This window comes from Eucyclogobius newberryi, unplaced genomic scaffold (genome assembly GCF_026437365.1).
Source record: "Eucyclogobius newberryi isolate DKJ021-1_F unplaced genomic scaffold, fEucNew1.0.hap1 SCAF_20, whole genome shotgun sequence".
Classification (NCBI taxonomy): Eukaryota; Metazoa; Chordata; class Actinopteri; order Gobiiformes; family Gobiidae; genus Eucyclogobius; species Eucyclogobius newberryi.
In genome coordinates this window covers 13,853,058-13,879,109 of record NW_027315835.1, presented here as the reverse complement: position 1 = coordinate 13,879,109, position 26,052 = coordinate 13,853,058, and the positions used below count along the sequence as shown (strand labels likewise).

Here is a 26,052-nt window from a genome sequence, read left to right as displayed (position 1 = left end):
CGCTTTGCCACGACGGCTTAATGAATAAATAAGTAATAAGGGCTTGGTTACAGGAGCTCATTAAAATGTGGAGATGCTTCCGTGACAATAAGACCTGCAGAGGGTCAGGGGTGGCCCGGGACAGAGTGGGTGGCTAATGTGCCTCCCTCCTCAATCTCCTGTAGCCCTCACCTCTAGAGCACCCCAGAGAACCCTGAACCCTGCCTCACCTTATAGGCCTCTACCTCAGCACATACAGATAGTCGCGCACAGGCTCGCGGCGCGCGCACCTCTCTCACGCTTAATTACCACTTAGCTCAATCACGTGCTGATCGGTCCATAAGAGAGCCCCCTCCCTTCTGCTCGCAACACAAACAGCCGCACACATGCCAATTATTGATGAATCTTTAATATGCCGTTTTACAAAGTCTCCATCTCATTTCCGACAACTGAGCGGGTGATTATCCACATGTGTGCTATAGAAACCAGAATCCTTGATATTAAATAAGAATATGTTAAGAGTGTATGTAATATTATTTTAGCATTTAGGAAAAGTGTCGAGAGCCATTTCTCTCAAGCTGCCTCGCATCTTTGTAAGTGTCTACTAGTGTGTATAAAACCCCCAGACAAAAATCCCACGCCGTGATAACATGTCAATAATGAGCTGAGGCCATCTATTGATCAGCTTAATTTTGCATCTATTAGCTGGGGAACGGCTTGCTCCGGGGGCGAAGGGAGCCAGGCGCTAACACGCACCGACAGGCTGGATGGAGATCATTACAACTGATGTTCACACACACGCTGTGATTGACATGGAGATAAGGCAGGAGAGAGAGCGCCTCGCACGCCTCCCTGCGCACTAAGCTAATGATACACCAAACGTGTGCTGCTGTGTGCGGCTGTGCAGGCAGGAGCGCGGCGGAGACAACGTCTATCTAGAAAGAGAGCTGGTGCGGGGTAAAAAGAGAAAAAAGAGGAGAAGAAAAGCAGGCCGTACGCCTTTGCTAATTGGCTCAGTCAGACAGGGAAGCTCATAAAAGGCAAGAAAGGTATTTAGTGGAGCACCTCAGCTTTCTGGATGGCCTTATCAAGCCTGTGTCATTTAAATGCAGCTGACGACTATCAGAGCTTTGACCTGCAATGCAGAGTTTCATCTGTTATTCCTTCATTTAAGAACAGCATTTGCATTCAAAACTTTAGTGTGGGTGTTCATTAAAAGATGTCTGATGCACGATTGTAGGCTTCACTCACCCTGCGCCAATAACACACGAGTAAAGGCAGCCGAAAACTGAGCAAAAAGCCGGTCTATCACCAACTTTGATCAGCTGCCTTTTTCTACTATTTTGAAAAGAGAAACTAAAGATGGATCCATGCAAAGAGGGCACGCAGGAAGCTACATGGTGCGCTTGCCCTTTGCTCCTCCTCGCTCACCTATCCTCCATCACCACAGGTCGGCCCGGCATTGATGCAACCGGCTGCAATACAAGATGCTGTGGGAGAATCAGAAAACCACTACTGCTTTTTACCAAAAAGAAATATTACTTGTTTCTGTATGTTGAGGACTTTAAGGGGGGGGGGGGGGGGGGGTTGTTGTGAGTCTACTCCAGGTCAGAGGCACACAAACCTAAACCACCAAATGTGTGTTTTTGTCAGCTGAGGGATGCAGAGGAGGGAACGAGGGAGCAGCGAGGAGGAAGGGAGGGAGGGGAGAGGTGAGCGAGTGAGAGGGGGAGGAGGAAAAAAAGCCCTCAGCCAAGCCATCAAGTTGAACATTGAACTTCACAGTAGTAGCTGCCTTTCTATGCCTCTCCTTTTGATGTTACCTCCAAAGCAAAGGATCAAAGGCTTGGAGTGTGGCGTGGGGAAGTCCCAAGCTCTTAGCCTGCCAGCCTGTGATATATGCAAAAGTCTACGCCAAAAGAGAGAGAGAGTGGGTCAAAAACCAGGAGAGAGAGAGGGGGAGAGAGAGGGATGGTAAGCTCGAATGGAATGTGGCTAAATAGCTTTGTGCGTAATGAACGACAAGGGGATGACGCAATGTGTCAGTGAGGCTCTGTCGTTTGCATACTGCATATCGCCTGCTCATGAGAAGAAAACTATAGAAATGGATGGCCAATGTCAAGCAAAAGTGAAAATGCATGAATGAAACTGGAACCATACAATATCCGTAAAGTACAGTGACATATTGTCCAAGCTAGTTTTCAAATGAATTTATTTAATAGCATGCATAATAATTAGTCTAATTTATAAATGGCCACCTATAGCATATTATGTGTTATATGTCATCGCTGATTGATGGCTGAGTATAACCATAACAAATTTGAGCTCTAGAAAGTAGTACCGTTCATGTTGTATCGTCATTTTTTTTATATGAATATGAAATTTGGCATATTGTGGCACAAAGAAACAAACAAACACATGGGGAAGAATATCTCGCAAGATAATTTTACACAAGTTTGCAATTTCATCTCGTGAGCTCTTACATTTTGTCTATTTAGGGTCAATTGTACTGTAAATTATATCATGATCTCAAATTCTTTTTTATGTCATGATGAAAATGTAGACTTGCCATGAAGTTTAGCAGCATGGCATCCCCACCCCCATCCCCCTCCTCCACCTCGCACCACGCCAGCACCTATGCAACATCAAAGCCTGTGTCGTCTGTACAAACAGTGCTCCACTAAACTGAGTACTATGGTAAACATGCACGCGACACATGAAATCCAGCTCGTCCCTCCCTGTGCCCAGTGCCAAAAACAAACATTGGACATTCAGACACACAGTGGGCTCAGCTGGGCCAAAGTGCGAAGCAGAGGTGTGCTAAAATTGACTAATATCTAAGACACAAACACACACACACACACACACACACACACAAACACACACACACACACACCACCTCATACACACACCCTTTCCCCAAGGCTGTAGGATTAAGAGGTCCAGCTGGCTGACAGCAAGCTCTTCCTTCCCACGTATCCCGTCGATCTGCCCCCCCTCCTCAGCTCCATACACACAGGCACTTCCACAGCCCCTCCCACCTCTCCAGTCTGAGCCCAGCGCTGCCAGCCTGCCCAGTGGAGTCGGCAGAGACGATGCCAAGAGGACACACCTGCATTTGACATCCACTGGCCCGGAGCGAGTTTGACTTCCTAGAGCAGCAAAAAGTTGCCCATAGTCGTGCGGATTGAAAAACGTCTAATATTGAGTATTAGAATAGTTAATAGTTAATAGTTAATAGTTAATAGTTAATAGTTAAAAGTTAAAACTGCAATTACAAAATTATGTTTTTATGCACTGTCCCAGTCTATACTGGCTCATGTGTTTATTCTCACTGCATCAGAATTGTATTTTTGAACAGATGCAGAAAAAATTAAAATAGAAGACAAATTATGCAGAAAAATACGGCTGTATATTTATCAGTAATGAATTTTGTTTATAATTTCATAAAAGTTACACTTATAAATTAACTTAACATAACTTTGTGGTGTTAATATCGATATTGGCAAATATAGGTTATAGGCCAAAACAGTAAGGAAAATATTGGATATTGGTATCGGCTCAAACGTTTTTTTGCCCATACGCTTTGTTAGACAGGAAAGTAAAGTGTGAAATGGGTCAGAGTCAGGAATTGAACTCATGACATATGTGAGTTGGCATATGTGTCCTGTGCCTTAACCACTCGACCATTGGGCAGCACGGCTCAAACATTTATAATATCAGAAAATCCCTTGACAGAATTTAATTTACGTTTGATTACGTTAATGTGTGATGGTCACTTGTCATTAGGATTGGGGATGTATAGAATTTAGATTTGATTTGGTTGTTTTCTCATTTCTTTTGGCTAATTACATTTCTTCCTCAAAAGTTTTTGTCCCAAACAACATGCTTTTATTGGCTGTGGACCTCTCAATCTCTCGAGCTCTCAATTCACTTTCTAGTATTCACGTTATAACACATAATCGCAGTAGGCCAAGTTGTTGAACGAAACGGGGAAAATGGCTGCAGACAGAACCAAGAATACTTTTTGTTGTTAGGCAAACAGGAGAAAGTAGAAGAATAGACCTTTGCAAGTCCAAAACCAGCCACGCCTAGTACCCCCCCGATCCCCATCCCTCACTCCTGAGCAGCTGCCAGGTCACTTTACCAATGTCTGCAAGAAAATATGCACCCGGGTGTTGTTGGAGCGTTATATCATTTTGTCGACAGAGAAGTATGTGTAAGAATAGAAGCATAGCGTTACAGCATGCGTGTTGGCTAAAAGTATAGATTATATGGGTCTAGGCTGAACACATGCCTAGAATGTGTCACCATTGAGAACTTGAGGCGCTAACTATAACCCTTGCCCTGTCTAAAACTGGCACATAAGATAAGGGAGAGTATTTGTTATTGGTTTGCTGAATTTCTATTGATGGAATTTGAAGGAAACAGAAGTGGGGGGAAAGCAGCAATATATTCAATCATGAACATTCTCCATTTTGCACAATGACCGACCCACTTCATTTTCAGTCAACATTTTGGTCCGCTACAGGAACTGGCACTACTGGCAGGAAGGTCCAGGCCAAGAAGGGGAAACATAAATTCAGACTTGTTACCTCGAGCCAGAAGTGAGTGATAAGCCTAATGTTGAGAAAAGATGGTGGGGTATGTTTTAAAGGTGAAGTTTGGGTGGAAAAACAAGGGCAGAAGGCACCGTCTTATTTGGGCTGCGATCACAACCAGAGGAGGTTAAAGCCAGGCTCGGGGGCTGCCTTAACCCAATGAAATCTAATGAGAACCGAGTGAAATCTTTGCTTTGCTATTGGCCATGATATCGCCAACATGGGCACAGCCTCACTGCATATTGGACAAGGAGCAAAAGTTGGAGAGACAAAAATAAAGGGCAGGGGTGTTAGGTGGAGAATATGAATCAGGGAGTGAGAAATTGAGAAGCGAGAGAGCACCAGATAGAAGAGAGGGGAAAAAACTCACAATGATGACACGTAAGTGCAAAGCGCGATTAAGGATTTACTTTCAAAAGGACTCCCATTGATCTTTTTTGATAGACCTGCGATAAATCAAACCGGATTGACTCGCATGAGAACCAGGCCTAATCCTTTAGTCAGATCCAGGAGAACTCCAACCAAACCAGCTGTTAATTTAGGCTTTACAAGATAAAGCGGGAGAAATCCAACCTGATGTACCCTAGGGCAGGGGCTTACATCATCTCTGTAAAGCAATCAACTTATTGCCAGTTTGGAGAGGTAATCAGAGTGCATGGTGAGGGAGGAGGGAGGGCTGAAGGGGCGAGAGAGAAAACAGCAAGAATGTGTGGAACGAGAGGAGAGCACTTGGAATGAGGAAACAAACTGTGCATGCTGAACAGACAGGCCCTCACCTCATTTTACATGAGGTTTATACAATGAAGAAAAGAATGTTATGACAAGGGCCACTGGCAATATACTGTGCTGTGAACAAACTATTAACTGATGACCAGACATTTTGTCATCTGCTTCGTGCTGCTGCTAGCTATAGCTTTTCAATATGTTAAAAAAAAGGGTTTCAGAGATTTATTCATAAGTACATTTACTTCAAAGAAAAATGCAGCACTCAATTACCAATTATTCAATTATAGGTATTTTTACACCAGCCTATTGTGCCCATGCTGTTGACAGTGGAGCACAGTACCCCCCCCTCCCTCCTGTGCCTGTCACACACACCACCCTGTAATTTCCCTGCGGGCTGGTCCAGGCCTCGTCCCCATCCCCAGTGGCCAGTGCCACCTCAGCCCTGTCCTGCCAGAGGCGTTGTGGCTGCTCCTGTCTCCGGCATAGTAATTAAAATGGTTATTTTTGTTTGGGCCAGCAAGAGGGATTTTTCTGAGCGCAGGGTGGAAGTATTGCAAGCGAACCCACACTGAGTAAATGATGTCTTTTTAAGTAGTAAAGTCTGTGCTGTTTTTGTGGGTGAAAATAAAGGGCAGTCCAGGTAAAGCTTGGGTTTTAGATCCTGTATGACACTGTGGTGGATTAGTCCCCTCCTGCGTACTCATTAGTACCATCTCTCTTGTCTTTAATATCCTTTTTACAACCAAAACAAACAGATCAGCATCAAATCCAATCACCGGTTGTGCAGGGCCTTTTACAACGGACCTGCAGCCGGCCCAGGCCTTGTAGTCTCTGGACACTGTCCAAGTGAAAAGCAAATCAAGACCATCAAAACAAAACTACATATAAAACTGGAGCAGAAACAGCAGCCTGCTCAGCTCAAATACACAGCCTTTGTTACACTGGATGCACACAGGGATCACCCCAAACTCTGCATCACCAAATTGACTAAGGCTTCGTAAATTCAGTTTTGACACACTTTCTTCATGTGTCACTGTACGCGCAAAAACACGGGAAGCATCCATGTAAAAGAGACTGTCACTTAAGCTTGGCTCACTATGCTATCTTTAGCAGCTGGGCTAAACAGTTAACACTGCACCAGCACCCCCCACCCCGTCACCCTGCCAGACTACCCCAACTTCAAAAAAGACAGCACTGCTCTGGCCATGGCTGCCCACTGGCACCTCCCTCTATGGCCACAAGGTCACACGTTTAATTACACAGAAAGTGGTAATCTCACCAGACAGATGGTTAGCAGGCTGTCCTCTCAATTACTTTATGCCCAATTGAATCATTATGATGTTATTTACTAAATTCTGACCACAAACACTGGATTTGTGACTAAAACGGGGCGAGGGCAGGTTTTAAAAGGTCATGGACATTAGGTGTTGTCAGTTGCAACTGTTCCAATCAAAGAACACAAGCACATGACTACTAACATTTGGACGCAAGAGGAAGGTTTAACGCAGCAGGGATCAGTGCCAGAAAAAACAACATCCTAATTTTTCTCCAAACTGGTAAAGAACATTGGGTCCATGCAGGGACAGCCAGCTCTCGGGAGGAAACCACATGACACGGCCAATTTAAAACCTGAGGAAAGTGTCTGTCTCCCAAAGAAAGACTTTTCCTGGTTGTTTGCCGCAGTAGAAGGAACTAGTTTGTCAGTGAGTAGCATCTGAGCCAGCGTGACTTCTTTAGCTTGAATGGCAAGTGTAAGTTCTCGTCCCAGCATCCACCCTCACCAATGCTTCATTTTTCCTGCCAGTGGCTTCTGTGAACAATTAGAGGTCAACTTTCCCGGCGTCCTAGACCACAGCATCTCAATCTCTGGCCAAACATTTCTGACAGTACAGCTGAATGTTCAAGAGAGCATGTCCTCTTTATGCTCAAAGATGACTTCTGAGACTTACTCATTGCTGGCAGGTTTGACCGTTCCAGTGTTTCACATGATAGCGAAGCCAAATGACTCTAAATGAACCGCTGTCTAATGTCATTAGCTTCAAGAAAACTATTTTTTGTGGGACATTTCTTGGATTAAATGTGGTTTGTCCCAAAATATGCTTATAGTCCCTAAAATGATTGGTTGATGAGCAGAAGCCCCTGTTAAGAAGCCCTATGTAAGCTATTTGTTTAAATCCATAACTTCATTCTCAACTTGTTGGATCAAAACAGCCTCCACCATAAAGAACATGACAGTTGTAGCCAGAAACATTTGTCCTACTGGTGACTGTAATTAGACTGGCAGATCTCCACTAACTGGGAACAGTTGTGTGGAGAGGCACGTCTACTGGTGTAAAATGATCTGGGAGCATATAGAAAACTTCCACACGTTTTTCTCTTTCTGTCAGAGAAAGGAATTCCACTGGCCTATAGACAGCAGTTGTTCTCCCACGAGGCTGAAAGCTGCATCTGGGAAGACGGAGAAGTGAACGAGGAGAACAGGAGACTATGACTGCGTCTGCGTATGGACAGAACTGGAGATGTTCAAATTGGAAAGACAACTCAAGGCAACAGAAAAGAGACAGAAAAGAACATCCCATTTCGAAAGCTTGGAGGCCTCGCAGAAATGGTTCCAGAACATCAGTATCCGGAGAAAACAGGGAGGGTTCCTGTCCCACTGCAGTTGTGCAACTGGGGAGTAACGCTGCACTGTGTCCTTCAGCGCTGGGAGTCACAGTCAGGCTGACATGACTATATGTTTATGAAAACGAGAAAAGTTCAAGCTTCTCAGACAATATTTACAACAACCAACCTCATTTTGGGAAGCTGACAATTGAAAAATATATTGACAAATTATCTGCTACTGCCTTTTACGCCAACCCAGGCACAGACCACACTTAGCGCACATTTCAGTCCCACATTTACAATATATTTTATAGTAAATGTTCAATTGTCTTGTCTCTAGTCATGTAACAGCCCTTATCCACAGTTCTGCTTCGAGTTCAATCTTTCCGCTCAGCATGGAAACTAAGCTGGGCCCTGTCTCCCAAGGGCCCACACTTGACCATGGGCTCTGCGGTCTCTCCCCACCCAGCTGCCGCTCCAACAGGCATGATCCGCAGCGCCGGCACCTGTCACTGACAAGCCTCTGCATTCACACCGACTTTGGTTTCCTGAGACCTGCTGCCTGCCAGTCAGGTGACAAATACTAACACACACTTAGTGCACAAACACACAAGCACACCAGCGGGCCAAATCGAGTCAACCAAGAGGCTCTTAAGAACGATCCCGGCCACTTCAACAAGCCTGCATCCTACAGTAGTGAGAGAGAGAGAGAGAGAGAGAGAGAGAGAGAGAGAGAGAGAGAGAGAGAGAGAGAGAGAGAGAGAGAGAGAGAGAGAGAGAGAGAGAGAGAGAGAGAGGTCTGACTGATTGCTGCTGCGGATTCAGGCTGTGACTTGGAACTTCCCTCACCTCCTCTCACCCACCCGACCACGCTCTAACCACTGTTTTTGCATACCGCCGTGCTTGTGTAACCGTTGAGTGGTTTTGCTTCAGCGAGACAAAGGCGGTGTAACAGACTAAGCAAAGAGGCAAGCCATCTAACGTCAAAGCTAAGGAGTTGATAAACACAAATACAAGACACACACAGGCACTTGCGGCATTGAGCAACAGCAGTGCTTTTTATGACAACAGACGGGGAGAAAATAGGGTGAAATTGCCAGTTGCCGAGACAAACATGTCGGGTGTCAAATGTTAAGACTTCTCCAGGAAGACTGTCGCTGTCCTGAGCAGACTTGGTGTTCAGAGTAAACATCGCCATCCACAATGTAAATTTAAGTTAACTAAAAGTTCCCTGAGTGCAGCCGGAGAAAAAAAGTCAGGCTCGGTCAACACATGAATAAGTCTTGTGTAGTAAGAGCCAAATGAATCAATTGGATTCAGTGATAAACCGCACATAAATATAGCATTGAACTATTACGAAATCTGTTTGCTTATCAAATGACCTAAAAGTAATTTTGGTGCAGAGAACATGATACTGTAAAGTGATGTGCTAGTTATGATGCAAATAATAATACAAAATAATGCTTGGATTTTATGTAAGTTTCCGCTACACAGTGAGGTTTTATTGTGGCCACAACTGCAACAAGTTATGAAAAAAAGAATCTTGATTTAACTTGGGGGAAGTGTGGTGATGACAAACCTGAGTGCTTTTTGGGACAGTGCAGTGTGGAGCTCCTCAGTCGTGGCGCCCAGCAGACCACAGCCATGTTTCCATAGCTCATTTACACAGCCATCCCGCTCCCCCGGGCTCACTGCATCTTTTTGTCATTCCCCTGTCTAAGGTCCATTTGTTTTGCTCACTGGGATGGGTCAGGAGAGAGGCAAGGTCTGTACAAACTGCTCTACAAGCAAAGTGCGCCTTCACGGGCAAGCCAAAAAGTCAAAACCAACACGCATCCACTCTGCCGCCTGACTAATGTGCCCTGACACTCGTACATCACCCGCAAATTGGCCAAATGAATTAACCACGGCCCCTGCTTAGCTTTACGGGCTTTTAAATGGATTTTCTCCTCTCCAGGTCTGTCCAATAATTGCATTTATCCATCTTGTTGAAGCCAGGTTTACACACACGCAAAGATCATGCCAATCCCCCGGATACATTTTCTGCTCCAGTGGCGGGAGCAGCAGAGATTTGTGATAGGATCATAACAGCTAATTCAAACAACAATTAACTTGACGCGCCGTATGGTGATGGTGATTCTTGACAGGCAGACAGACCAATGAGGTGGCTCCTATCTCCTCATCAGTCAGTCTATCACATCTCACACTGCTAAATTGAGCTTTGTATCCATTTTTAATCTATCATTTGAGGCAGCTAGTTGAGGTAACAAACAGGCACAGTTGGAAGGTTGACTTTTTATTGTTCTGACGGAGAAGGAGCCAGGCGAGTCGGGGTGAAAGCATGGCTGTGAACTCCGGCATCAGCGGGGGTCATCTCCACACTTGTGAATGTTTGAACAGAAGTGCATTAGACGCTGGGGGGGCCCGAAGGACAATTCAGCTATGTAAACATGCAGAGACTTCCTTTCCTGCGCTCCTCCAGGCCTGCACTGAGATGGGCCACTGTTTAAACCGCACACACAGCATTCCAGTGTCCAGCTGCTGCATCCTCCAGCCACAAGAGCAGGACAGATACAGGAGTTGGGGTCATCAGCCACTCAAAAGGCCTTTATGTGTATGCAGAAATGGGCCATCCACAACTAATGCTGATTTATGGCTTTTACACCGCACGTTTTTACTAGAAATCAAACTGAATAGTGTTAGGGCTTATTATGTTCAATCACTATAATTATACACATTACCTAACCACAAAGGTCACAAGCATCAAGAACAAAGGTGTTAGGAACGGCTACAAGTCAAAAGCCAACACTAAATTATTACAGGTTTTAGTGCTCTCTAAGTGACACCCCCCAATCCCCCAAAAAATGTAAAAACATAGAAATAGATATTCACAAAGTCCATTTTGTACACAATAAGCAAAGCAGAAATATTAAAGTATGTAATATCTTATTTTAAAGAAAGATACCAGCACTCTTCCTAAAAATCTCAACCTCACTCAACCTCCACAAATGACAACTCACTTCATTTATCTTTATTGACATTTGAAATATGTAAAGTGTGGTGAGCCATAAAGATAAAGAGGGCAATAAAGAGGAGATTGAACCTGTCCTGGTTCTAAAGGGCAATGTGAAGCATGACCACACCCACGCTTGACTTAACTTTCACAATGACCAGACACGTTTCAGTCACCTTTGCTTGGACTAATCTGTGCACATTCTATATTTGAGATTATCGATTTGAGAATATCTTCAATATTTCAACAAATCCAAAACTGCGGCCTACAATAAAGTAATAATACGTTTTACGGAACTAGCTGTCATTGTTTTCCAAGACAAGAGCTCCCTCCTGTTCTCTCTACCAGTTCATTTAGATCACCTATGTGTCTCCTCGTTTGACTGTCTGTCCCATTGGCCCGGACGGTGAAGGCCGCTCATCTCACCTCAGGACAGTTGTCCAAACAAGGTCTTCCATTGGTTGTGACCCCTCGGGGAGGAAAAGCCAATTGACAATTCACTCAGAGCTGCGAGTCAATTTGTTCACTTTTGGAATTGACCCTGAACACGGCTGACACAAAGGCCCCTTAGAGCGGGTCTGCTGTGATGCTGTTAGTAACATGCAACAATGTGCACGCATGTTTGTAGAGCTGGAATCCAAAGCTTACAGCAAATGGAAAATGAAAACGAATTTTGAACACGGTACCATTATTACCACTCTATTCACCACCACCTGCACAATGGTGGACAATTGGATCGGAAGAGCCAGGCCATGATGGGATGTGACAATCTGTCCACATGAAATGTTATCTACATACGCTGACAGCTGTCTCTTCACAAGAAACGCATTATGATTGCGAATAAATAGGTTTCCAACAGCTGGTTAAAGAGCTAACACAGGAATTTACTTAATCTGTTTTGGAATTGGTTCATCAACAGAAAAAACAAGGACTCAAATCTGACGCAGAGCTAAAGAAGGTTACATTTTATTAGCCTTGTGCATTTTTTAAGTAATCTCGCCAACATTTCTAAATCCGAGTTTAAGCCGCAGATTAGTAGATGAATTTGTTTCTGCCTCCCTTCACCTTTCGCGGGCAGTTATGATTCCAGCACCTTCAAGACAAACAGGCGGACCATCACCTCATTATCGCTAAGGCTTCCTCTACGCGCTCGCTCCTCGTGGCTTATCCAGCTACAATTAAAACTTTAATTAGCAGATCAAAAATACACATACTGGAGTTTTATCGCCGTAAACTCTAAGCATTATGTGTTTAGCGCATACAAAGTGTTCCCATTCGAGCCCATTTCGAGCAGATTATCTGCGTCTCCCTTGACTACATTAAGATAGGAAAAGGAAAACAGGACTACCGAAAAACTGCATAATACATCGGACGTGTTGGCGGTAATACAATTCATGTATAATAACAATGGAAAGTGCTGGATGTATGCTAAAATTGAGCTATATTGTCATGGCTGATGTTGTATTGTTGCGTTAGCTAAAATTTGCATTTACGTAACATATAGTAAAGTAAGGATAAGGACTTAACCACGACCATTAAAAGGCTAGTGTACAGGTGTTCACCGCACACTAGCATCACTAGTCATTATCAACTCCAACAAGATCATTAAGAGCTGTGATGGGAGTCAGTTATGAAGGGAAAAAAATCAAATATACTCCAGCACTCCATATCAGTTGTTTAGAGGGGGGTCTTAACAAAAAGCATGTCAGCCCTGTTGAACTTTGACCCTTCCCAAACGCACTCTGCAATCCAAACAGACCCGGGATTCCTTCCTCAAGCGTCACTCGCACCCTGAGCATTTAAGGGCACATATTTCTGATGACGACCAGGGTGGGAGGCACGGCTTGGAACGTGACCAGGGTTATGTAGGTTGAACAAGGAGGACACAAGACACTTTCTCTAAAAAAAAATACAAAAATTCTTACAGCAAGATAAATGTGAAGCTTTGGGGCACTATTGTTTGGACATCTAACCAGGAACTGTCGCTGCTCTCATTGCCCTGGCATTAACAGCAATTATGCGCTCTATTCAGACGGCTTTTGTGTGTCCGACCCTCGGCCCCCTCTCCGCTGGGCCCCCCAACCCTTACCCCAGCCACTCCACGCACATTTCCCGCTTCTCTCTCTCTCTCCTTCTCTCTCCCCCCCTCTCTACTACACGACTACCGCTGAACTCTATTGGGCTGCTGCTGCTCTCAGCTCCTATTATGAATGAACTTAGAGAAATATGCACATTCACACAAGGTGAAAAGAGGAAGTGTACATGCCACAAGTATTTCTGGTGATACCTCGGCAAGCCTATTAATGTTTCCTACTCTGCCTGGGTGCATTCATGTTCCAGAAATGTAGTCATTTTGCAATTACGAGCTATTTGGAAGATAATTGCTTGATAAATTTTGATGTTTGTAAATCTCATTTTGAATCTAATCTTTACATAAATTTGAAATGACCCGCATGTGTCAAGACTATGTTTCAAATTATTTTCCAATCATGATTTTATGGATCAAATGTAAGTCCAACTATTTGAGTTTCTATCCAACGCTGCCCCCCCCCACATTTTGATACATTGTTACATGTCTGAGCTTCGTTGTGGCCTTGCAGCGCAGCGAGCCTATATCTAACAGATGACAAAAGTTGCATTCCAGATGTACAGTGTTATCTTTGTGTGCACGCTCTATAGAAAGGCATGGGAGAAAAGAAGGAACGGGGGGCTGCCGGTGGGAGATGGCGCTGGGGGGTTACACTAAGGGTTGGGGGGCTGCGGCTGTGGTGAGGCGGGGGGCACCAGTGCACAGCTGCTAAACTAATGCCTTTTCCCCTTTTCTTCACGTGGAGCGAGAGAAGCAGAGAGTGGTGGTGAAAAAGGGAAGTGAAAGCAAGAAAAAAAAAGTCGATGAGAAACGCTGTCAAAATTAGCTCTCACATTAGCTGTTGTTGAGTAAAAAACACTGAAGTGATAATTAAAACAAGGTGTAGCTCCAAAGCAAAGCTGACTGCAACAGCTACACCCAGCACAGCTCCCTCCTCCACCAGGGAAACACTATTCCCTTTGCACAAGTTAAAACTCTGATTAGAAACACACCCCCAAACTCTTTTTTCCCCTGTGCTTCTGTGGTGTTTCACGCAGAGTGACAGATAGACGGGCTCGTGTGCTTGCGCTGCTCAGCCTGCCAACATCATCAGCATTTGACAATTAAGGCTCGCTCGCACAGAGAAGAAAAAATATATCTCTCTTTGGTAAATATTTACAGCACAAATCTTTTCCATTCATTCGCCAGGCACCAACAAAACCCTACTGTACTCTCAGGCCCTGTCTTCCCCTGTCTCTCCCCCCCCACCACCCCTACATCTGCGATTCATTGACTTTACAATTTACCACATGTCGAGATGGGAGAGGTCGAGCCTCCATCTGAATCACGGCACAAATATGCGAGTGATTTATTGTTTTAAAAACCCAGGGCCGATTTAGAGCAACTCCACTTTTCCTGAGCATTACTCCTATTGGCAGACCATGAACAATTACAGTTCGGACTAATTAAGCTCGGAGAATGTGCTGTGTGCCGCTAATGTCTAGCAGGCCCCAATTTTAGTTTAATGGTGCCAAACTTTGCCTTGCGGCCCCCTTCCTTCCCCTTGCTCGAACTTAACTCCTCAAATCCAAAGCAGATTGTACTTTTTATGACTGTTTATTGAGTAGAAGAAAAATAAGGACCATTTCACTCCCCTCTCTTTGGCTATGGGAGAGAGAGGGAGAGGAAGAGATGCCGCACAAAAAGAGTAGTGGGAGGGAAAGCGAGTGAGCGGGAGCCGTTTCCGCCATACTTTGTAAACAAAAGTGATTTGCAAGACAAAAGGAGCGCAACCTTCCGACTGGATTCAGAGTGCATTTTGTGGCTAGAGGCACGGAATACGGCCGCGTCGTGCCATGGAACCCCCCGCGGACTCCAATTAAGCCCCATTAACATGTAAAGCCAATTTGATAAGGTTTGGGCCCTGTCCCTTAAACCCGCATTACACTGTCTTTCCTCTTGTCACAGCCAAAAATCCGTTTACAGCCGTCCAAGCAACGTAATCCATATGATATACCATTGTTATGCTTATGCTACTGCCACATTTAGCAGACAGTGTTAGTCCAGGCTGATAAGGCCGTGCACGTGAGCACAATGGAGGTGTGTTTAATACAATAATCTGGGCAGAAAATCCTCTATTATTTCTTCCTGGAAGAAAAATAATGACAAAGGAAGAAAAAGAAGTGTGCACGAGAGTGGTTTAATTTTCTCCAAAAGGTGATCCCAGTGCATCACGACAACTCCACAAAACAAAGAGAGAAGAGGGGACAAGAGCTATTGTTTCAGGCACAAAGCCTTGTAGTGGAATCGCCACGGGTTCTGCGAGCATCTTTTTTCACTCCCAACACAGCGCTGAAAGCTCCATGTTGCATTCTCATCCACCCCTCCTTCTTCCACTAACTTGTTCTTTTTTAAACTACTCGTAATTATACGTCGAAACTCAAAACCTCCGCCAAAAGTCTCGAGGCCTGGAGAATTATGGGGCCAGGGGTGGCGTCAAATATCTTAACATTCATAAGTCCGAGAGGCAGTAAATAAAGCTGGTGGATTTATAGCCCTGCACCTCTTTCCCTTTCTCCCTCCTGCAGCCTCTCCAGACCTGCCGAGGTGTGCCGCTAGCCCACCGCGCCGGAGTTAACCCAGCGCCTCCTGGCACTTGCACCGGCAGGAGACAAAAGGTAGACGGACATGTGAGAGACGCAGCAAACCGGGGTGCACTGGTCAGGCCACTGCTTCTGATTCAACCTGCACCCGGAGATCCAGCGGCCTTTGTGTCAGGTTTAGGGAGGGGGAGCTTTGGAGCCTGGGCACAGCGTCATGTCAAATTGCTAAATCGGTCTAAATTGTGAGCCTTCTTGGACATAAGTGGTAGGAAACACAAATTCTTCCTGGTTGTTGTTCCCAGAGGTCAGGGAAATTATAGAAACAGCTACATGGAGGAATCTTTTCATCCCTTGGGTCATGCATTAAAAAATAAAGAATGCATCTCGATAATCAAAATCAAAATAGCACAGGTACACGCCAGCAGATAACAATAAAAAGTGGCATACAATTATTCATTTATGAGGTGCAATTAAAACAAACATTAAACAAAATAAATAAATAATGACTACGCTGCTAAAATGATTTAAAGGCCTTTTGATTTGGAAAATATGAAGCAGGTGGAGCAGCCGCAGGAAGGGAAAAGCAGCGATGAATCAAAGGCTTCCGTGACAAAAGAGAGATGGTCTCGTTGCAAGAACAGTCATATTCAGAGCCTTACACGCGTCATGTTAGGGAGCAAGACAGCTAATCAATGTCCAGGTGAATTATTTATGCCGGCTTTAAGTCTAATACATTTATATTACAGGGACTGCAGACTTCAAAGCTAATGGCTGGACACAGTGGGCGCTGCAGACAGTGGGGGCCGAGCCTGTGCAGTAGGAAGACCACCGTGAAATGACACACTTCAGGTATAGCTTCAGAAATAATAAACCTGGCAAAGAATTGTCCGAGCTTATCAGTATTGACGTGGAGAAGCAATTAATAAAATATGAGCGAATGAAAAACAGATATAATATTACGTTTTGTGAAACTAAGGCTTATAAATAAAGAAATATCACGTGCACTGTAGAATAGGAGATTGTAGTGCTAGCCACAAAGACAACCGCAGCCAATGAAACGAGGAACTGGAGCTCACCTCACGTGTGTTTATGCCAGCACGAATGGGAATAATGAGTGACTAATTCCAGCAACCAAGCCGGGTAGCGTTAACAAGCCTGGCTGACTAACAGGGAAAGAATGGTGAAATGTTCTTGAATGGGCATATACCAGTAATCTATAAAACAACACGTATAAAAACATATAAAGACAATTGTGTGCGCAGCTGGAAATGTGTCGAGTGAAAAGCTTTGGGTGATCATGTCAAACTCAAAATAAAGCCTTGTGTTTTAGAAGTGATTTAATTTTTTTAAGGTGTGCCTAATGTGGGTAATAAAAATCAGTTTCATTATTAGGCATATTAGTAAAGTGTCGGGGGGTACGGGGGGGTCATATTCCCTAACGCTTGCCTTTGCTTTAACCTTGTAAAATGAGATGACAGGTCCTAAAGTGCAGACTTGTAATTGCAACCGTTTAAAATAGGGGGCCAAAAAAACACCCCGTGCTTTGAGAAAATTATGCCGCTTAAGGATTGCCATTGCCCAGTGGGACCAGCAAGGTGCTGAGCAAATGAGTAAGTGTGCATAGTTAAAATATGGATGATTGTAGCTAAATAAATAACATTAATTTATTTATAAAGATGATTATCAAGGCACGTGCGCCCCCCCCACCCCCTTTTAAAAATTGACCACCGAAAAATAAATAGAAAGAGCACATGCAAACTCAATGTCACGGCAGCATCGTGATAAATAAATGCCGGTGTGTCGTAACAATAAAAACAAAAACAAAATAAGACTTGGTTTTCAATTTTGATTAAAAAGCACTACAAATCCTCGCACGCAATTTTCAGTAAATGTCTTAGCACAATGTGACACATGCTAATAATTGAGACTCATTAGCATATTGATTTTGTATGGGTGCCATTTTTACACAGCTTTAAAGGGCTCACAAGCTAGTGTTAAGGTCTGAATACATGCAGCTTGTGCTAGAAAAAAGAGCATTTTTGATGAGGCTGTGCAAACACAAGCCATTTGCATTATTCAGTGGCTTAAAATCATGCACCTGGAATATAGCAGCCACGTACAACACTATTATTACACTTAAATAATACCAAATAAAATACTAATAATAATACTAATAATAATGATGATAATAAAAATGATAATAATAATGATAATAATGATGATAATAATAATAGTTTGCTGTTTTAAGCTGATACATGTTAGCACACACGCTGCTATATTCCATACACTTCCAGAGTGTAGTTAGCATCGTTAGCCTGTTAGCTGCTGTCCCCGCCGTCTACGCCGCCGCACTGTACACTTCACGGGGAGTTGGACAAACTTCACCCCCGCGCGTCTCCCCGTCGCTCTTCGCTGCACTTTGCGGTTTGACAGCCCCGTGTGCCCGGCTTCCCCCGTGTCTCCCCCCACCCCCGGACCCCCGTGTGTGCGCGTCTGTTTGCGGGTGTTTATGCACAAGACACACACACAGACAGAGAGGGGAACTTACTGTGCGTGCTGTTGGAGAAAGTGATCCGTTGGGGAGGTAGGGGCTCGAGAGGTCGGGGATCATTATAAACGGATAGCCCGGGTACGGTGGGCTCTTGAACAGCCCTCCATCTTGCCGTTTCGCAGCTAACATGGCGGGGGGGGGGAGGGAGAAAAAAGGAGAAAAACTTTTATAAAGCGGCCGTAGAAGTTGAATTCCCCTTGCATACATAGTGGCGCGGGTGTGTTGACCACGCTCAGCACATTACACTGACACGGAGGTTAAAAACAAATAGCGTTCACTCACCCTCCTCTAAACTTTCTCTTGTTTTGTCTCTGAAAGTTTCGGATCGAGGCGGAGGCCGTCTTTCCGCCTTCAAATGCAACGACAAAAAACACAGGGATTGCGTTACAAAAAAAGGGGGCAAAGGACGACGCTGACGGTTCACTTTTTACCAATGTGCAACATGAAGGCCAGTCCCCGGGTCCAGCCACAGCCGCGAGCCGCCGCCGCACACGCCGCGCGCGCGTCCCTCAAACTTACCTCAGAATCCGACGAACTGTTTTGATTCGTTTCTGACTCGTTCACAAGAGACGATTTTACATCTGCTAAATCCCTTTCAGCCGAAGAGTTCTCCGAAATCTTCTCTTCTTGCTCCCCCTCGTCTTTGAAGGAGATCATCTCATCGTTTGCGCCCAGGTCGTCCCCTCCACCGCCGTTGAGTTGCGGCATTTTTCACAGCCCGAGCGCTATGTGTGCGTTTTCTCTCTCCGCGTCTTCGTCTTCGTCTTCTTCTTCTTCTTCTTCTTCTTCTTATTCTTCTTCTTCTTCTTCTTGCAGCCGGGGCGAACCAAACGCGAAAGTTTTCAAACCCCCGCGACGATCGGGCAGGAAAAGTCCGCCGGTTGAAGTTTCGGGAGCGCTCGTATCGGCGTTTTTCCCCCAAAAGCTCTGGCTGCCCCCGGTATAAAAGTCAAAAAAAAAGAAGGGAATGTTGGCAGAAAAGGGGAAAGCCGGAGAAGGAGGCGAGGCGCGCGGATTGAGTGAGTTGAAGTTGGTCGGAGTGGTTTTCAGTTCAAAGGCGGCGCTGATTGACAGATAGAGAGGGATGGAAATAGAGAGAGTCTGGATTCGGGATTATTGACAGGGAGAAACACACAAGGAACTAATGAGATTCAAACAGGGAGGGACTTGACGTGACGTTTTCATAAATAGGAGGAAAAAACGAGGGAGAGAGAGAGAAAGAGAGAGAGTGTGTGGCGGAGGGGAGAGCCACTGGTGCAAAGTGAGCACAGGAAGGAGCCCGTTTGGAGCGGGACAGGGAGGCTGGATGTGCACCCGGAGCACGCAGCCCATGGGCGGGTTCAAGGTGAAAGGAGAGGGGCCACTTCCTCCGCACACTAACCGCACTATTTTCACACAATCTTCACGTATAGGTGTTTTATTTTGTGTTTGTTATAAGGCCTGGCAAAGCACAGCTCCTCCCACAAAGTTTTTTTTTCTTTTTTCTGTTTTTATCTATTGCTTTGTCACCATCTTCTGATCTATTTTTCATTATATTAGATAATGCTTTTTCCTCTGATCCGTGTGTTATTTTTTTGGGGGGGGGGATTGAGGTTGTTGACAGGTGTGATGTCCTGTGGGACTGACCTGGAGTCCTCACTGGATGCACACCGAATTTGATCTATTTATTTATTTTCGTTTTATTTTATCGCTGTGTAAAAAAAGAAAAGAAAAAGAAAAGGTGGAAAAAAGATGTGTTGCTTTAAAATAGCTTTTAAACAGACATAGCCATTTTAAAATACTGTTGACTGTTATCCGTGTATTATTACAAATGACCCAAAGATACACAATAACAATGGTTATTACGATTTGAATATTATTATTTCACATAGGCCTATAAACATGCAAATAATATAGATAATATAATGGAACATAAAACAGCACTGATAGCTGTTGTTGCCACAAAGAGTGTGTGTGTGTGTGTGTGTGTGTGTCTGTGTCTGTGTGTCTGTGTGGGTCCGTGTGCACTGATTGGTTAACCTTATCTCCCCAAACCAGGAAATGTACTTTCTCATATAGAACATTTTTGAAGAAAGCAATTGGAAAATTTGTGTGTGTGTTGTTGTTTTTTTTTTTTTAACTGTGCTGCAGATTACTACTGTCTCACTGTGTTCCTGAATCTGACATTTACACATTTTGACTCCCCCTTCTCATTTTTAAAGGCAATCTGCATAAAGATCAAAACCAATTGCCGCATTATTGTTAGACACGTGTTAGCGTGCTATAAACAAATATTATGACAGTAATTTCTCTGTATGCGCCGAGGAGGCTTGTCAAAAATGCAGCGATTGGGGAATGATTATGCAGCAGTACAGTAGCTGGTGCTGTGGTTTTGACTCCTATAGGAAACACGTCTCACTGTGATGAGCCTGAGGAGGGGGCAACATTAGGAAACACATTCACACAATTACATGCTATGGCTTTTTCAAATGTAGACATAAAGGTGTGGTATTATTAGCCCAACAAAGAAGCATTGTGTTTCTATAGCAACCATTTATTTTATTATTTATGACGTATCATCACATTTGATCGTTGTTAATTATTGCAAATGTGATATAAACAGAGTAATTCATGTATAATGCTAATAGACATTCATACAAAAAATGTGAATCAGAAATAATACAATACGATAATTACATATTTATAAATGGTTAATTTATGCCAAAAAATACTTACTTACAGATTATCACTATAAAGGAAGTGTATGAAAATGGCATTTATTCTTCTTTCTTTTTTTTTTACAATTGTATATCATTATGAAAATGAGTTGTGACGTAATAAATGTTATTTGCTATATATATTTGATCAATAATTACAATCCATATTATTTTAAAAAAACAAAACACTTTTAGCCATCTATTATCTGCCTTTTTTTATTTTTTTTTATTTTTAGCAGAAAGTCAGCACATAATATCTCTACATAAAAGAAAAGGAAACACGATCATGTCACAGCACGTATTTACTGTTAATTAGCTCGTACTGCTAGTGTTACTAACTGTGATTTATGCAGTGTTTGCCTGTTTTATTTTCCGTCCTACAGCGACCCTTTTCCACCTGACTGGTCCGATGATGATGGACGAGGGGGTGTGTCTTGCGTTTAGGTGGTCAGCGTTTGGGAGAAGAGGCGTCCCGCTGCTCCGGACCCTCCGTGCAGACCACAGCAGAGCAGAGCAGCTCACAGAAGTCAGCATCTCTTTCTCTCTCTTTCTCTCTCGCACTCTGTCTTTTCCTTCAGGCCGATATGTGCTATTTAAGCAAGTGAGCCGTAGAGAGAAAGACACCTGCCTATATTTAGGGATAGGGAGGGTGCGTAAAATGTAAATATTGGCTTGTTGAACGTATTAATTTGCCCATAGAATAATAGATCCTTGCTATGTCTTTCATTGTACTGTTCTAATTATTTTGCATTCTCATAAACCCACTCGAAGTTGTATTTAGAGTGATTCATGCCTGTTTGTGTCATATTTATCCTCCTGCAATCAAGACGCCATTGCTACAAAAATCCTCGACCCCCTAAGCGCACCCACAATTTATCGTTTTTGAGTTCTAACCTTTCGTAACTTTGCCCCAATATTCTCAAAGCATCTTTTTTTCAAATTTGAGTAATAACTAGCGATTGTTTCCTTAAAGTGACTCCAATATGAGGTTCCGGAAGCAACTTATAATATCTATATTACAAGCTTGCTGGAGCTAATCAGCTATGTGCTAACGAATGACCCCCCCAGATCTATAGTTTGATTTAAAATTTAAAACTGTATAAATTGCTATAAGTACCGTATTTTCCGGACTATAAGTCGCACCAGCCAAAAAATGCATAATAGAGAAGAAAAAAACATGCATAAGTCGGACTGGAGTATGAAATGCTGTTGCAAGTGTGAAAATAAAAAAAATATCACATATAAGTCACTCCGGAGTATAAGTATATAAGTATAAATATAAGTATAAGTCGCACCCCGGCCAAAACTGTGAAAAAAGGTGCAAATTATAGTTCGGAAAATACGGAAATATTTAAAATAGCCACATTCCTTAGTTTTAAATGTATTATTTTGGACCGAAAATAATCTTGTCTTATTATTTGCCGCATATGTAATAAGATTGGATATGCGCCTTTAAACTCTGATTTTTTTTCTTCCAAAAGTCAATGGGAAAAATTTGAGAAAAAAAATAATTTTCCCCGGGAACCTTGACAGGCTTTCGAAGTGAGTGGGAATGTGGAGATCCATTTGTAACAATATACACAAAGGCTCCTTCATTATGTGTTATTTTGTACATCGTAGACCTTGAGGCAGACGCACAATAAGCCGCATATCCATGACAAATAAACTACAGGAAAAATATCTTTACCTTGAGATGTATGTATCACGCTGATGCCATAAACAGGATCGTTTAAGAATGAAAATGAGGGGCTCTTTACACTGCAGACATTTCAGTTCCAACCATTGTTTGTATTAGGAGATTCAAGGGGCATGGATTGTTTGAATAATTTAATAGTAGAGCCACGGTCATTACCCGCTCTTTGAATACGCAAAGTAAATAAGGCTTTGGCTGAAGAGCGCTTGTTAGGGGAAGCTCTGAAGGGGTTTTCAATCCCAATGCACATAATGTTTGTTTATGGGTCAAAAAGGGAAGGTAAAAAATGAATCCAATTAGAGTGGGCAGGTCAAATGGGGTCCACAATATGGCTTAATGTGCCTTAAAGGTGCAGTATGTCACTTTTCTGATGGAGTATTCGCCACCTGCTTGTATTCAAAGAGATGCTTTGCCCAGAAGGTTCCACTTTCATTAAACTTATTGATCTCCATGACAACAGGCAGGTAAGGCCACCAGACATAGTTAGTTACAAGTCAGATTTGGAGGTGTGTGCCGGTCACTTAATGTTTTTTGGTGTTTTTGTGTAATAAAAAGACACTATTAAATAAATGATATTGATAAATCGATGATTTTTCCCCATGTGGGACAATAAAGGAATATCTTATCTTATCTTAAGTACACAGTGGAATATTTCAGCCAAAGCAAAAAAAACTCAATTGAAATAAGAATGTGGCAGATAATCCACTAGGAAAGTTACATACTGCACCTTTAAGTTGGTGAATGCAGGATACATTTTAACCATAGGATACAATTAGTAACAGTATATTGAGGACACAAACAAAAACAAAAGACAAAATGTACACAACTTTTACGCCATGCAGTTTTTGGTAAAAGTACTGCTTGAATATAACATTCATTTCTTTGTCTTAGTATCAGTATATTGAGAAAACTGCTTCCCATAATGTAGTTTATTCTAAAAAGTCACAGAACGAAATGAATTGTTAACTCATTACTGCCCATATTTGAGTATCCCGTGACATTCATTGGCAAATACCCATCATGCATCTCTTCCTTTAAAAAGCCTCCTCATTACCATCCTACCACTACTGGACATTTTTATGCAAAATTATGCCTGTTTCATTGTGAACGTGTTTTGATTTGTCCCAGCGATAATCAGAGAAACGTAACATTTAGCTTTAGCTGCATTTTGACAAATTTGCTCTTTTGTTGCAGATGCCATTTACTGTCACAAGTCTATCACAGTGGTTTGAGCGTAATTACATGTAACCTAATGGTCTTGTATTGGCAAAGTAATGTTTAAAAAGGCAAAGAGAGGACACACATGTGAAGATAGCGTGTTAATGGGCGACTCTTTCTGGTGCTTGTTAAATCTACATGCACACATTTACAGTCCCACATTCTGGTATTGCAATTATTCTAATTACTTTGTGCAAATCTCTGGAACTGCAGGCCTGGGATTTCTATACATCAAAACACTGCAAATGAAGAGAAAAGAGCCAGAGAGGAAAGTGAAATCGCTCCACGGCTCCATACATAGAGTGGATTATTTATATATTTATTTACTTATTTACTTGCTCCCATTGAACGTATACAAAAGTCATTTGTTTGACCCGGCGCTGTAATCACTTGACACAATGGAGCAAATGCAACGCTGAAGTTACATTTGCGAGTGCTTTAGAATTGTTTACAAAGAGGCGAGTCTAGAGGATTGATTAAAGAAGTCGTACATGACTATAGGCAGTCAGTCAGCTTATATAAACATCACTTATTGTCTACAAGAACGAAAAGAGCAGCCGTGGAAAATGAGACTAAAGCAGTGCGGTCTCGAGTGGGTTGTAGAAGGTTTGATAGGATACTTTTGACGAGACAGTTTTGGTTCAAATTGTTTCGTGGTCTTTGGACTGTTTTTGACAGCTAAAGAAAAGTCAATGTGTTTCATTAAAGGTGGATTTTGTGGCCTAATGTTTATGGTGCTGAGTGCGCTTGGTACGGACCGGACATGTGTGTCTCTGATTGGCTGATCCACCTGACAATCAAACCCATCTGAATTTAGGGATATAAGATCGGTGTCCAGTAGAGATGAAGCAGCTTGTAAATCATATTTGGCTGATATTTGGCATCTTTTTATGTATTTTTTTATTTCTTTGTGTATCCTCAGTGCATTAGATAGTATTTTTGAATTAACTAATGAGCAAAGAAAAAATGTAATAGAAAACCAATTAAACATTTCTGCATGTTTACACAATCAAACCACAAATTATTTTATATTCCACATAAATAAAATGTGTCATTGTTATTTCTGTTTCTGTTTTTAAGTCAGCTCTTAAAGCCTTTATAATGTACAGTGTGTTTTCATTGCTGTGTTTGAATTATATCCGTGTACTGCACTTTGGTTCTTAAAGTGCAGTAGAAATGGATTCTTTTTGGTCTGTGTTTTTTCTTTCAATAAAAAAAAAAAAAAAAAAAAAAGATTTGATTATTTTTACAAACCATCCATCCATCCATCTTCTGCCGCTTTATCCGGGGCCGGGTCGCGGGGGCAGCAGTCTGAGCAGGGACTCCCAGACTTCCTTCTCCCCAGACACTTCCTCTAACTCCTCCGGGGGGATCCCGAGGCGTTCCCAGGCCAGCCGAGAGACATAGTCTCTCCAGCGTGTCCTGGGTCTTCCCCGGGGCCTCTTCCCGGTGGGACATGCCTGAAACACCTCCCGAGGGAGGCGCCCAGGAGGCATCCGGAACAGATGCCCGAGCCACCTCAGCTGGCTCCTCTCGACGTGGAGGAGCAGCGGCTCTACTCCGAGCTCCCCCCGTGTGGCCGAGCTCCTCACCTTATCTCTAAGGGAGCGCCCAGCCACCCGGCGGAGGAAACTCATTTCGACCGCTTGTATCCGCGATCTTGTTCTTTCGGTCACTACCCAAAGCTCATGACCATAGGTGAGGGTAGGAACGTAGACCGACCGGTAAATAGAGAGCTTTGCCTTTCGGCTCAGCTCCCTCTTTACCACAACGGTCCGATGCAGCGACTGCATCACTGCAGCCGCTGCACCGATCCGCCTGTCGATCTCACGCTCCATCCTTCCCTCACTCGTGAACAAGACCCCGAGATACTTGAACTCCTCCACTTGGGGCAAGGACACCCCACCCACCTGGAGAGGGCAAGCCACCTTTTTCCGGTCGAGAACCATGGCCTCGGATTTGGAGGTGCTGATTCTCATCCCAGCCGCTTCACACTCGGCTGCAAACCGTCCCAGTGCATGTTGCAGGTCCGGGTTTGATGGAGCCATCAGGACAACATCGTCTGCAAACAGCAGAGATGAGATCCTGTGGTCCCCAAACCGGACCCCCTCCGACCCCTGACTGCGCCTAGAAATTCTGTCCATAAAAATTATGAACAGAACCGGTGACACAGGGCAGCCCTGGCGGAGTCCAACATGCACTGGGAACAGGTCTGACTTACTGCCGGCAATGCGAACACAGCTCCTGCTCCGGTCATACAGGGACCGGACAGCCCTGAGCAAAGGGCCCCGGACCCCGTA

At 43.6% G+C, this 26,052-nt stretch overlaps 1 protein-coding gene across 39 annotated transcripts in view; it reads right to left on the bottom strand.

Annotated features, from left to right (window-relative positions):
* The window catches only part of tcf7l2 (transcription factor 7 like 2), an 85,320-nt gene extending 66,427 nt beyond the window's left edge, over positions 1-18,893 (bottom strand). For 27 of the 39 annotated variants that reach the window (XM_072455891.1, XM_072455892.1, XM_072455900.1 and 24 more), the window contains exons 1-3: positions 18,665-18,892; positions 18,428-18,494; positions 18,143-18,267 (exon numbers count right to left, since the gene is read on the bottom strand). In XM_072455891.1, coding sequence (XP_072311992.1) covers positions 18,143-18,267; positions 18,428-18,494; positions 18,665-18,853 — 381 coding nt within the window. In that variant the 5' untranslated portion in view covers positions 18,854-18,892. Of the gene's footprint in view, positions 1-18,142; positions 18,268-18,427; positions 18,495-18,664 lie in introns of all 39 variants that reach the window. The other 12 variants (XM_072455889.1, XM_072455890.1, XM_072455897.1 and 9 more) reach the window with 1 other exon arrangement.
* Positions 18,894-26,052: the final 7,159 nt, after the last annotated feature.